The 13,701-nt window shown below is 44.3% G+C and overlaps 1 protein-coding gene across 10 annotated transcripts; it reads left to right on the forward strand.

Annotated features, from left to right (window-relative positions):
• The first annotated feature begins 3,366 nt into the window (after nucleotides 1–3,366).
• LETMD1 (LETM1 domain containing 1) lies at nucleotides 3,367–11,552 on the forward strand. Of its 10 annotated transcripts, none has more exons than XM_049625455.1 (9): nucleotides 3,372–3,543; nucleotides 4,070–4,242; nucleotides 6,066–6,181; nucleotides 6,841–6,923; nucleotides 8,453–8,639; nucleotides 8,763–8,864; nucleotides 8,969–9,121; nucleotides 9,545–9,641; nucleotides 10,930–11,552. In XM_049625455.1, exons 1-9 carry the CDS (start codon nucleotides 3,416–3,418, stop codon nucleotides 10,998–11,000), a joined length of 1,110 nt encoding a protein of 369 aa, XP_049481412.1. In that variant the 5' UTR covers nucleotides 3,372–3,415; the 3' UTR covers nucleotides 11,001–11,552. The 10 variants fall into 10 exon arrangements, with proteins under 10 accessions (XP_049481421.1, XP_049481416.1, XP_049481419.1 ...); XM_049625456.1 differs by having other exon boundaries at nucleotides 3,373–3,543; nucleotides 4,091–4,242; XM_049625462.1 differs by lacking the exon at nucleotides 9,545–9,641 and having other exon boundaries at nucleotides 3,370–3,543.
• Nucleotides 11,553–13,701: the final 2,149 nt, after the last annotated feature.

The raw sequence follows: 13,701 nt of genomic DNA on the forward strand, positions 1-13,701 counted from the left end.
GCACTGCGGGCTATAAGAGACTTCGTAAGAACACAAGATATAAGGCAACTTCTTTCCTGCAAAATTATTTTCAGAATAAAATAAAAAAATAAATAATAAATAAAACACTACCTTATATTCAGGTATATAAAATACTTATTAATGTAACAAATATTTAATGAGCATGTCTTGTGTCCCAGGTACTGTGCGAGGGACTATAAATACAGTGAGCTTAGAATTCCATGGAATTCATGAAATGCATAATGCCACAGCTGATTAATTATGATCATTTTAAGTACTATTAAGGACAAGTATACCTAGCTACAAGATAGATGAGCAACAGAGGAACCTAAATCTGTGGGATTAAAAAATAGTTTTCTCCAACAGTGCTGTTTATGTACAGTGCAGCAGTAATTCACGTGCCCAGTCTGGGTTCAAATCCTGACTCAAATCTTGAGCAGGTTACTTAACCTCCCTTTCCTCATTTATAAAGTGGAGCTGGGGCACCTGCGTGGCTGAGTCGGTTGAGCATCCGACTTCGGCTCAGGTCAAGATCTCACAATTCCGTGGGTTCCAGCCCGGCGTCGGGCTCTGTGCCGACAGCTCAGAGTCTGGAGCCCGCTTCCGATTCTGTGTCCCTCTTGTGCTCTGCCCCTCCCCCGCTCACTCTGTCACTCTCTCTCTCTCTCTCAAGAATAAATAAACACGAAAAAGAAAATAATAAATAAATAATAAAGTGGGGTTAACAACAGTATCTACCTCATGAAGTTATACTGAGGATTAAATGACATAATACACAGAAAGCATCAAGAACATTGCTGGCACATGGTAGTTGCTTAATAAACGCTAGCTATTATTACCATTTCAGCTGGAACTTGAAAGACAAACTGGGAGGGAGGGAAGACACTCCAAGCAAAGAGCAACATGCAAAAGCCCAGAGCATAAGGTTGCTTGGCCTAAAGTAGAACCGAAAGGCCAACGTTTCTTAGCATAGAAAGCTAAGGGGTTGAAAAGATACGATGCGGCATGAGAGGAGGCTGGGAAGACAGGATGAAGTCAATAATGCAAAGCCTTGTAGGCCGGGTTAAGGAGTCTGAACTTTATCGTAAGAGTCAGAGGAAACTTGAAAGGTTTTATAAAGCGGAGTGACAAGCTTAGATTTGCAATTTTCAAAGCTTTCTCTGGTTATGGAATACAAAACTGGTTGGAAGGAGGCCAAAATAGATGAAAGGGAAACCAGTAAGGAAGCGGATTCAGTCTTCTAGATCAAAGGCGGGTGGTGGCACAGGAGAGAGGAAACTGGATGACTGAAGAAATAGTTAGAAGGCTGAACCAGCAAGACTTATGCGTGTATGTTGTGGTGAGGGGGCATGGAGGGAGAGGCACTAAATAATAAACATGTATTTGAGGAAGGAAGGAAGGACGGAAGGAGGGAAGGAAGGAAGGAAGGAAGGAAGGAAGGAGGGAAAGAATTCCTGTGTTCCTGCCATACTGTTTTACTGCTCCCTCGACTCCATCTTTCCAGGCACAATACCTGCCTATTTCCTCCACAAAAGTGTCTCTGATTGATCTTGCCCCCTTCTTTCCATGAGTGTTCTAGAATTTTAGAGCTGAATATTTTTCTTTTTTTTAAGTAGGCTCCACACCCAGCATGGAGCCCAACATGGGGCTTGAACTCACAACCCTGAGATCAAGACCTGTAGAGCTAAATATTCTTGAGATACATAACAGTTGAGAGAACTTAGACACTGCCTGAAGACTGAAATCATGTTTTAGTCAACTTTCTATCCTGCCCACCTCATCTACCCAACAATTGTAGAGACCATCACTTACAGAACATTTTCTGACTTCATGAGCAGTAGTCATAAACAGTCTATGTTAATACGAAACTCTCTGACCCATTAAGGGTCATATGGAGTTTTCACAACCATTTTTTTCTTGGCTTTTCACAGAACTCTTATCAAATGAGTACTCTTACAGAAGAAATAGAGCTAAAGTAACTTGTCCAAGGTCACATACACTAAAGGAAATGGCAGTGCTAAGATTTGAACCTAGATCCTGTTTACCAATAGGATGCTTTTTACTACTCTCCATGTAGGGTAAATATTCATATGTACTCAAGACAGCAAACTAACTCTGGGCAGCAGCTAAGCACCACCTCTAAGAATCCTTCCCAGTTTCAGTAATTAGTTTAACTCAAAAATATTTATTGAACACCTACTACATCCCAGGCATGGCGCCTATTGTTAGGGGTAGGGTACAGCAGTGAACAAGGCAGGAAGGTGTCTGCCCTCAGTCTAGTTCAGGGAGCCGGCCAAACAAGGAAACAAATGTATAAACAATGTAAGTGGTAAGTTGATGGACGGAGGGAGGTGGGGGATGGGCTAGAAGGGTAAGGGGTACTAAAGAGGGCACTTGTGATGAGCACTGGATTTTGTATATAAGGCATAAATCACTGACTTCTCTTGAAACCAATATTGCACGTGCATGTTAACTACAATTTAAGTTAATGTGTATATATATACATTATACATTATACATATGTATATAATGTATATATGCATGTATACATGTATAACACATATGTATATATGTATAACACGTACGTTTACATGTATAATACATTATATATAACACATGTACGCATATATGTATAATACATGTATAATGTATTACATTATATATATACACATATACATACACACACAAGGTGATGGAAGAAAATGTGTACCCTTTTTGTTGGCATTACTTTGGATAAAGTGGACAGAGGAAGCGTCTCGGAAAAGTGACACTTCAGACCCGATCTTGGTCTTCAGGAGGCTTTTAAGGAAAGATACCTTCCCACAAACCTAGTTTGGAAAAAGCTGGCTAAAGTAAAAAGGTATTTAGTGCGCACAGGGGCCGCTCCCTCATCGCCTAGACTGACACTGGACAGTTCCCGGCCGCCGCCACTAGAGGGCGCCTCGGGCCCCAGCCCCCAGGAGGCGCCTTGGCCCCAGTCACTGCCACCGTGACACCTGGTACCGTCCCCGCCCCCCCAACCCCCCTCCACCGCCTCAAGGCCCCGAAGTCCGGAGTAAGGACAGAGGGCAAGGGAGGCGCTAGGAAGCCCTAGTGAATCGCGAGGGGTCAGCAGGTCCTCAGAGAGAGGACGTCCTCAAGATCGCAAAACCAACCACTGCCGTAAGTCCTCATTCCCTTCGGGACAACCCGCTTCCGGCGCTTTTAAACAAGGAAATACTGGCTGCATCCAATCCTGCTCCTTCTTTCGCCACCTAGTTAGCATCGGTTCCTCGCCAGGGGAGCCTCAGACAGGCCGTCTATGGATACCAATCAGCGCTCAGGAAAGACGCATGCGTTCTGGAACGAACGTGACGTACAGTGAACTTTGACCTGAAGACGACCTCTTTCCTTCTCTCCCGCCCTCGCTGTGAAGATGGCGCTCTCCAGGGTGTGCTGGGCTCGGGCTGGTCTGTGGGGTTCGGCGGTCACCCCCGGACCTTATGTCACCCGGAAGCTGCAACTTGCTCGCCCTCGCGCTGGCCTGGCCTGGGGGGCCCCTCGGTGAGGGACGTGGGAGAAAGGAAAGCGTTTCTGATGTTCAGGCCCTTCCAGTCTCTCAACCTTGTTTGCATGGCTTTTCTTAATTCTTAGCGTTACACGGCCTAGCCCCGGGTTTTTATTCTGCTCAGAATTCGCACCCCGATCCCTACTAGTCATATGGCTTCCTGACCCGCTTCAACTTTCAGGGCTCCATATTGTCCGAATCCCCCACGTATTCCGAGCTTTCAGCCTCCCTTTTTCTACTCCAGCTTTACGGCTGCTTGTCTGGATCCCATCTCTCTGGCCTTAGCCTGCTGTTCAAATGGTCCCTCAGGCCTTGCGCTCCCTGCAGACTCATACCCACACCCAACATTCCTTCCCGTCTGATCTTTCATCTGCCCGATCTGTTTTTCTTTTCTGATCGCTTATCTCTTCCTGAGCCCAAGATCTTCCTTGGATTTCAGAAGTTTCAGGCCTTAGCATACATTCCCTGAGACCTGGTGTTTTACATTAGTGTGAACGGACTCCAGGACTGATGCCCAGATAGTCTCTTTGATCTTCCTTGTAGGTCTTCAAACCTCCACCTTTCTCCAAAGGCAGATGTGAAGAGCTTGATTTCTTATGTGGTGACCAAGACCAAAGTGATTAATGGGAAATACCATCGTTTCTTGGGTCGTCATTTCCCCCGCTTCTATGTCCTGTACACAATCTTCATGAAAGGTAAAACCAGAACAGAAATCCCTTGAATCAGTTCATGAGCAATGTCAAAGAGTTAGAATGAGTAAGAGTGTTTGCATGTTCTGCTATGTGATGAGCTGCGGGGGGGGAGGTTTCTGTGTCATAAATGCTTGAGCGTGAAACGAATTCTTTTAAGTTAGCACTTCTGGAGAATGTTTCTAGAAAAGTATTATGACAACAACTTCTGAGAGCATCCGGAGGGGGATGCCTATAGGTATTTTTGCACTTTTCTTAACCATACGCAGCTGCCTATTATGGAAATTCTTTGACATGCACCAGGCCAGACGTCTATGGCTGCACAGACCTGCCCTGTGATTTATCAGTGGACTTGGCCCATAAGCAGATGTGGTTTAATGGTTATCACAAATCTATAGGTAGCGTATTGTGGAAATTGCACTACATATACTTGTTTTCTGGATGTTTTCATTAAAATCAAAGCTGAGCTAGTTACTAAGAGATGGTATAATGATACATGTCCACTCTGGTGCCAGACTGCCTGTGTTCAAATCCTAGCTTGTCACTGGCTATGTGATTGGACTAGTTACTTAACCTCTCTGTTCCTTGTTTTTTTCATCTGTAAAATACAGCAAATAATAATAGAACCTACCTATTGACCCACATGGTTGTGAAGATTAAATACATCAATATTTGTAAAGTACTCATGGCCTGATCATAGTATGTGCTCAATAAATGTACCTCTATTATTATACTCTGTACTTTTATCATAACACCAATTACAACAAAGTACCATGTTGTCAGCTGTGAATATTATCATGATTATTACTAGCTTCATGGAAAATCTGAAGTAGAAATAGAATGGCTACTTTCTCTGCTCCCGGTTTATAGCTATGATTAAATGAGAAAAAGGTCCGAAAAAATATTTTGGTTGGTTTGTTTTTAAGCTTTTGATTGTGTAAGGTTTTAAATGTACACAAAAGTAGAGAGAATAATGTAATGAATTTCCATATACTCAGTCTCACTTCAACAGCTACCAACTCATGGCTGCCGGTCTTACTTCATTTATACACTTGCCTTCTCCTGTATAATTTTGAAGCCAACCTACACATTATATCATTTCATTCATAAATATGAAAGCATTTTTAAGAACTAAAGCCCTAGATAAAATGTAAGAATAATCATCGAATGAAGAAAAAAATTGAACCATAGAAATCTGTTGAATTATACTATTTCTAAAAGTGTTCTAGAAAGAAGATAAGTTAATATCTGGTTGGGGAAAAGATAAGGTTAATTGAGCAAGACTTCCTGAAGTTAGGGAGCTTTTGAATTTTTTTTATTTCTAAATGTTTATCTCTTTTAAGAGAGAGAGAGGGTGCACACGCGTACAGCAGGTGAAGGGCAGAGAGAGACAGGGAGAGACAACCCCAAGCAGGCTCCACCCTGTCAGTGCAGAGCCTGATGCGAGGCTCAAGCCCATAAGCCGTGAGATCACGGCCTGAGCTGAGATCAAGAGTCGGACGCTCAACTGACAAAGCCACCCAGCACCCCTTGAATTTTCATTTTAAGGAGGGAGCGGGCAATGAACCAGAAGAGGGAGACCATTCTATAGTAGATCACAGAAGGCCGGCTTGGCTGGGAGATAGGTGTTGTGTTGCGGGGGAAAAGAATGAGAAAAGAGATACAAGTTGGCCTCACAAGAGTTTTAAGTGTCCTAGTTTAGAGCTCTGATTTAGAGTAATTTTGGGGAGCGACAAGTACGTGCATTGGGGTTAGACATGGAGTAGGGACCTGTGGTAAGATTCACACTGGGATAACATTACACTCTGTCCTCTACTTTAATGAGGCAGGATTGCAGATGTTTTGGGCTGATGCCAAAAAGGCTAGAAGAATAAAGACATATATGTGGAAGCACAATGTAAAGTTTCATCAACTTTCATACCGGGAGATGGAGCATTTGAGACAGGTATGGGCCAGGGGCAGATACCCAGAAGTTCATGGTGAGGTAATTAAAGTTAACTAAGATCTCAAGTGTTTTTTGTTTTGTTTTGTTTTTTTCCTTTCCTATCTTGTTCACCACTGATCAACCTTTCCCCTCTGCTGTGAGATCAAAGTATCGAACTAAGTAAGAACATCGGGTTATTGGTCAGAATTGGGTTTATTCGGAGTTGTAGCCCTCTATAACAGAGCTCCATAGAGATTCTGGCATCCTTGCTGAATGAAAGTTGTGGACACTAAAATCGAGTTCATTTCTGATACATAAAAATCTGCAAGGATCCCAAAGGCAGCAGGAAAGTAGTATTTGGTAGTGACTTGATGGCGTTCACTTTGGTGGTGACTTTGAAACTGAGAGCGAGAACCTGGGACCCATTTGGCACATCAGGAAGAATTTGTTGAGAGATTTGGTATAATGTCAGGCCCTGTACTAGACATTATTTGGGATACAAAAATGAACAAATCAGGGCTTCTGTCCTCAAGGAATTTACCAACTAGAGGTAGATAGAAATAAGCTTGATCCTTCTCTGGGCTGTAATAGAAATTTACTGCACAGTGTTGGGGAGGGATTGTCCATTGTATTAAGAACTTACTTGGGTTAAAACTGCGTCTGTGTTTATTTCTGCTTAGTTCCGCCGAGACGTCACCAAGTGTCTTTTCCTAGGTATTATTTCCATTCCACCCTTTGCCAACTACCTGGTCTTCTTGCTAATGTGAGTACAGACTTCTATCTTCCCAGCGTATTGAAGATATATAGATTTTTTTTTAATTCAAAATTATTTTAAGAAGAACTTTCCATTTCAGAAATAGGCAGAGATTATCACATTTCCTGCTCCAGTCTTCTAATTAGCCACACTTGGTAACACTTGGATTACTGGGTTAGCTGTAGGTGTAGGTAGCGTAGACTTTTCCTGCCTCTCAGCTGCCCCTGTGTGTTGTGAAATAAGATTATGACCTTTTCCATCATCCCTAGAGGCAGCAACCCACTCCCTGAGAGGCTTAGCAATTTGGGACAGTTTTTTTAGGAGAGAAACGCATTTCATATTCTGATCACATAAATCTTTACTTTGTATCCAAACACGACACTTTTGATGATTGATAGATTGATTTTTTTAAGTTTATTTATCTTGAGAGAGAGGAGAGAGAGAATCTCAAGCTGGCTCTGCACTGTCAGCACAGAGCCCAATGCAGGGCTAGAACTCACAAACTGTGAGCCGTGTGACCTGAGCTGAAGGCAAGAGTTGGATGCTTAATCGACTGAGCTACCCAGGCCCCCCCCGCCCCCCGCAAAGATGACACTTTTAAACTTTGATCTTGTGTGTTTTAGTTATCTGTTGCTACATAACAACCTCAAAGCTTAATAGCTTTTCATGGTTTCGTGGGTCAGGAAATTGGGCAGGGTTCAGGTGTGTGACTGATTTTTCTCTTCCGTGTGATGTTGACAGAAGTCTCTCAGTGATATTTAGCTGATGAATGGACTGGTCTGGATGATCTAAGATCACTCTTATGTCTGGTGCCTTAGCAGGGATGGCCGGAAGGCTGGGACTGTCAGAGTGCCTATATGTGGCCTCTTTAATATGGTGGCCTCAGAGTAATAGGACTTCTTACATGGCAGGCAGCTCAAGGCTCCAAGGGTGAGTGTTTCAGCAAATAAGAATCCAGGTGGCCTTTTATAACCTAGCCTTGGAAGTCACAAAGACTCACTTCTGCTCTGCTTTATTGGTTGAATCAGTCACCCAGATTTAAAAGTAAGGGGGACATAGACCTTCCTCCTCAATGAGAGGGATGCCAGAGAATTTGTGGCCGTGCTTTAAAACCACCACACATGCGGAAAATGAATTAAAAAACAAATTTGACTTTCACATTTTGTATACACATACGGACTGTGCAACAGCTTGAGGTTGTCACCATCACATATAATGACCAGCTCTGTCTGCATCTGTCTCCCGGTCTGTCCAGCATATGTTCTTCAGATGCTTTGGTTCAAAAGGAGTCATTTTATCCAATTACTGCATGCGAGGCTATTCCACCACTGCTTGCTTTCACAAACCTCAGTAATGTTGCTTGAAATTGTGCTTCCGTGTCTCTTAAACCTTGGTCTGAGACTCATTTACAGAACAGTGAGGTAGGGAGTAATGTCTCCATTTCTTCTTCCTAGTATTCATATCTGCCAAATGCTTTCTTAGATCGCTTTGAGGATGCCGGTTTCAGCAAGTGACATTGTGATTCCTTTTCCTTTCAGGTACCTGTTTCCTAGGCAGCTACTGATCCAACATTTCTGGACCCCAAAGCAACAAATTGATTTCTTAGATATCTATCATGCTCTCCGGAAGCAGTCCCACCCAGAAATCCTTGGCTATTTAGAAAGGGTTATCCCTCTCGTTTCTGATGCAGGACTCCGGTGGCATATGACAGAGCTGTGCACCAAGGTATTCCTCTAGCTAACCCTTCCTGCAAACTAGGACTCTTGTTAGATCCAGTTTGCACTAAAACTAGGAAAGAGAGCCAGTCAGGAGCTTCCTAACCTCTACCAATCTCTTGGCTCTCCCAAGATACAGCATGGTACCCACCCAGCAATACATGATATCCTGGCTCTGAGAGAGTGTTTCTCTAACCATCCTCTGGGCATGAACCAACTCCATGCTTTGCAAATGGTGAGCACTCCGAGGCTTTCTCTGTTCCGCAGCCTCGCCTTGCCTCAGATTCTGTGTATGGTAATGCCGTGCTGACTTTCTCCTCCTGTGTCGTTGCGTTACAGAAAGCCTTGAGTCGAGCCATGCTTCTCACACCTTATCTGCCTTCTTTCTTGTTGAGACACCGTTTAAAGACTCATACCACTGTAATTCACCAACTGGACAAAGCTTTGGCAAAGCTGGGGATTGGCCACCTGACCCCTCAGGAAGTGAAATCGGTAAGAATTTGATGGCAATATCAACCCTCAATCCTTGGTGGGCTTTTGAGCTCACAGGACTGGGAGCTTACAGAGACCTCCACCATGTTTTGGTTGTTAGAACAAAGCCCAAACTCTTTATTCTTTCACTTCGTTTCTGTGTCTTTTTTTCTCAGTGAACTCATGGGAGGGAATTGCCCAGAGTAGTTTTGGCTTATGGCCTTTCAAAAACCAGGGACACTGTTCTTTAGACCTACTATTTTTGGTTATATAGTCCTCTTTGCTTGTCTTCTTGTCCATAGTTCAGATTGCCACAGAGAAAGGTTTCTTGTGGGGATGAGATTGGAACTTACTTAGAGGTTTTGAATTATTAGTGGGTTTACAGTTCATGGCCATACTTGCTATGTGATTATTGAGGACTGTTTCTCTTCTGGGTGATAATAGGCTTGTTATCTTCGTGGCCTGAATTCTACCCATATCGCTGAAGAGAGGTGTCGAACTTGGCTGGGAGAATGGCTACAGATTTCCTGCAGCCTGAAAGGTAAGACCCATCCCTGTGGTTATGCCACTCAAATTCAAATAATTTTTATATTTTATTCTGAGATTACTTTGGAGTTGATGAGTGAGTACTGTGAGACCCTTATCCTGTGTATAAACTCATTTGCCTACAGGGGCTAAGCAGGTAGTGAAGTAGACTGTGCAAGACAAGAGGCAGTAGCGGGGACTTGGGGGAACCAAGACTACGTGCATGCCAGTCTGAAGCAGTTTCTCAGCCTCAGCACTACAGATGCTTCGTCCTGGGGGCTACCATGTGCATTAGAGGGTATCTAGCAGTATCCCTGCCGTCTACCCACTAGATGTCAGTAGCGCCCTCCACCCCAGTTCTGATCATCAAAAAACGTCTCCCAACATTGCTGGATGTCCTGTGGGGGAAGGGGGAATAGAATTATCCCGGGTGAGAAGTGCCAGTCTAAAGGCATTCAAACTCAAAACAGAAACACTTGGAGCACCTGGCTGGCTCAGTCGGTAGAGCATACAACTCTTGATCTCAGGGTTGTGAGTTCGAGCTCCACGTTGGGTGTAGAGATGACTTAAAAATAAATCTTGGGGCACCTGGGTGGCTCAGTCGGTTAGGCGTCCGACTTTGGCTCAGGTCACGATCTCATGGTTTGTGAGTTCAAGCCCCGCGTCGGGCTCTGTGCTGACAGCTCAGAGCCTGGAGCCTGTTTCAGATTCTGTGTCTCCCTCTCTCTCTGCCTCTCCCCTGCTCACACTCTGTCTCTGTCTCTCTCAAAAATAAAACGTTTTTTTTTAAGTTTAAAATAAAAACAAATCTTTAAAAAAAAACCCCACAAAATCAAAAACAATTGGCTAAATAAAAAGTATCTGAGGGTGGGTATTAGGCCTGTGAGTCACTTATTGGAACCTTTGGCTGGGCTTTGATGTTTTCTAAGCCTGTGAATAGCAGGGTAGGCCTACTAATCTCCTTGGAGCCAAGAAATGTTTCCAGAGCACCAGCTTCTAGCAGAAGAATCCCAAGGGTGACAATAGTTAGTGTTCACTACCATTAGCATCTCTGAGTTTTCTCCCACCAGCACATGAGAGGCAAGAAGTGAGGATGAGGAGAAAGGAATACCTGGTGGAAGGAAAGGACAGCATACGTGGCAGGGACTGGGGTGAAGCAGGGGACCTTCAAGAACAGTAGCCTCTCGATGTCACACCTCCCTGCACTTGGCTTCCCGACTCCAGGATCAAGCCCTGCCCCCCCCCCCCCCCCCCCCCAGGTGACTGTTCCCTGGCCAAACCATTAACATTGATGGTGTTTTCAGAAGCTGAGCTGTCCCTCTTGCTACACAACGTGGTCCTGCTTTCCATCAACTACACCGGCTCAAGGCGCTGAATGAACGTGGAGCGGGTGGCATCATCCTGCAGTCACACAGTACGGCAGCGTGGTACCAAACAGCACTGGCCGGCAAAGCATCTGTGTGCCCTGGCGGGGGTGTGCGGGAGGCAGAGGAGCAGGTACCCGCGGGCTTCCCAGCGTGGTACCCTCGAGGGAGGGAGCTGGAACCGAAACAGACCCTCTTACCAGAAGTGTCATCCCAACTTCCTCACCATCAGCCAGAGCCGGCAGCAGCCTCCGTACTGGGCTTTAATTGTGACGTTTTGAGTTCAGATCCTAGGAAGTGAGCTTTTGCCCCAGGTGGGGCAAGTCCTAGCAGCCTCGGACTTAACCACTGCCACATTCTTTACAGCTGGGTTTTTGTTTGTTTCCGGCTGGGGAGGGGGGCAGCCCTGTTGAAACTGGAGCATTTACATCTGTGCGTGTCCTTTGATGCTGCCCTCGATCCTTTTTGTGACCAAAAATAGGCTTTTTATTTTTATTTTTATTTTTGGTCCCCTCACTGGGTTAACCACTCCCTTTCCAAGTCCATGAAACATTTTTTTTTTTAAAGCAAATAGTTATTCATATATGGGAACATTCTGATGGCAACGATGCAAGGAAATACAAGTGCCACTTGACCCTTTCCGTGTTTATAGCCTTCACCCCACCCTTGTCTTAATTTCCGGGCTGTGGTGCAGCCTCCACAGATCTTAAACTCTGCTACCTCCGCTGAGTTGCGGCAGTCCGGCTGTAACTGCCAGTGGCCGCCTTTGGGCCCTGGATTAAGCCTCCAAGGCACTAACGACCACCCTGCTTGGGAGCCCGGGAGCGGTCTGCGTCGAGAGTACGTTGGGTTTAGCTTTTGTCCCTGTACACTAGTGACGTGTAATAACTTACTGTTAAATGCATGAAGCACTGTTTTAAAGCCAAGTAAAGACTGCCTGAAACCAGTTGCTGGAAGTGACTTCTGCATACTCGGATGATTTTGCTAAAACTCCTTTGACAAGACGGATGTAACCTAACTAATGGAGACGTAGTCGGTTGGGATAGAAGCTTCTGATGGGATGGAAGTTCTGAGGGAACGGATTTGACACTGATCCTCTGCTCGATTTTAATGCGATAACCAGGAACAGAGAATTTTATATATATTATAGATACATACATAATCTGTAAAAATTATATATATATGATTGTAAAGAAAACAGGATTAGCAGATGAGCCCCCAGGATACGGACTATAGACAGGGAAAAGCTTCAACAGGGGAGCATCAGGCGTGCTCCAGCTTGGGTGCATAAGGACATACGATGCACGTCAAGTTCTTGACGCTCCAAAGAGAATGTTCTGTTTTTCCATCGTAAAACATTTCTGTTGTTAACATTAATATCTAACTGACCTAATTGGTTTTATATACAATGCTGGAGAAGCACCCTTTGTCTAACAAGTAAGTTGTGGCCTGCCAGGATAAAGAATAACACACCATTCTTTGGAATATTTCTTTAATATTACATTTAAATATTCTCTTTAAATACAGCATTATCACAATGTAAAGGACCTAAAAGGCAAAAAAAAAAAAAAAAAAAATTGTTTTCAGAGAACCAGACAAGCTTTGGATTCACATTGAAAATACTACCTGTGTACAGTATATGAGAAAGGAAACTGGAAAATCTTAAGAGTTGCAGTAATAAGAGATTTCTTTTATCTAGGCCTAGACTGAGTGGGACTGAAGCCATACGGTCCTGTGATCAGAGGCCTAGGCTTAGCTTTTCTAGCAACCATGAGCGAGAACTGTGTCCAGCTCAGGTAGCACCAGAAACGAGATGGACTAGGTTGTAGAAAAGGCCCTTTGCTTAACAAGACAGTTAATGCTCAGTGTTAATATTTCAGCATTTAAAAACTTGGGATCGGCGGGAGTCAGAAGTGTTGTTCCTGGAGGGACGGACTTGGATTAAGAAACTAGTTTTTCAGAAAAATCAAATCTCTTGGGGGCTGGCAATGAGTTTAATAATGAGATTCCAATTCTTGGCTTGACCCCAAAGGCTAAAGGGTCTCTTACCAAGCAGGTGGAATCCACTTCCAAAGGTGAGGCTGGAGCCTTCCTAAGGAGGGAATGTTTAGAGCCCACGCTCCCCTCCCGATATAAGCTTTCAGGAAGAAAGTCAGTTTGCAGTTTAAGCTTCAGCCTTGTATTCAAGGGGATGGCCGATCGTGGGGGAGTGTGGCTTGGCTTGGGATAGTGTCTACATCTCGGGTGCTTAAGACTCTCTTGTTTTGTGAGGCTAGAGGATGGGGAGGGACAAGGTCTTGTACTGAAGAACTCCCCTCCAAATGTAAAACCAAGCAAAACCAGGAATGAACTGGAGAGGCAGACTGGGTTAAAAGACGTATCTGTTTAAGTACAAGGCCTCACAGGCTCAGTTTAGAGATTTTCTAGGTGAAATGTTGCTGTGACATACATAAAGAGTGCGTTCACGTCCCACAAGAAAAGGCTCTGTGAGCAAGGTAAGTAGGAAGAGTTCTCTCCCCACCAAAAGCAAACAGTTTTCCACTTGTTCTTTCTTGGTCAATAAACCATACCAGAAGTGAAGTGTGATGTAAAGGATGCTAGTGGAGAGTGTTTTTTGCTCCCTACTGACTCCATTTTAAAATGGACGCAAAGAGAACTAATAAGAATTCAGCGGTGTTTAGCAGAGCGCATCCTAGAACATGAGCTGGACAT

Source organism: Panthera uncia, chromosome B4 (genome assembly GCF_023721935.1).
Source record: "Panthera uncia isolate 11264 chromosome B4, Puncia_PCG_1.0, whole genome shotgun sequence".
NCBI classification, from domain to species: Eukaryota; Metazoa; Chordata; class Mammalia; order Carnivora; family Felidae; genus Panthera; species Panthera uncia.

Excerpts from the sequence above, each read along its gene's own strand:
- LETMD1 (XM_049625454.1), top strand. The coding sequence starts at position 3,416 with ATGGCGCTCTCCAGGGTGTGCTGGGCTCGGGCTGGTCTGTGGGGTTCG. Across the intron at positions 4,243-6,065 it reads GTACACAATCTTCATGAAAG|GATTGCAGATGTTTTGGGCT; the intron begins GTAAAACCAGAA and ends TTAATGAGGCAG. Across the intron at positions 8,865-8,968 it reads AACTCCATGCTTTGCAAATG|AAAGCCTTGAGTCGAGCCAT; the intron begins GTGAGCACTCCG and ends GTTGCGTTACAG.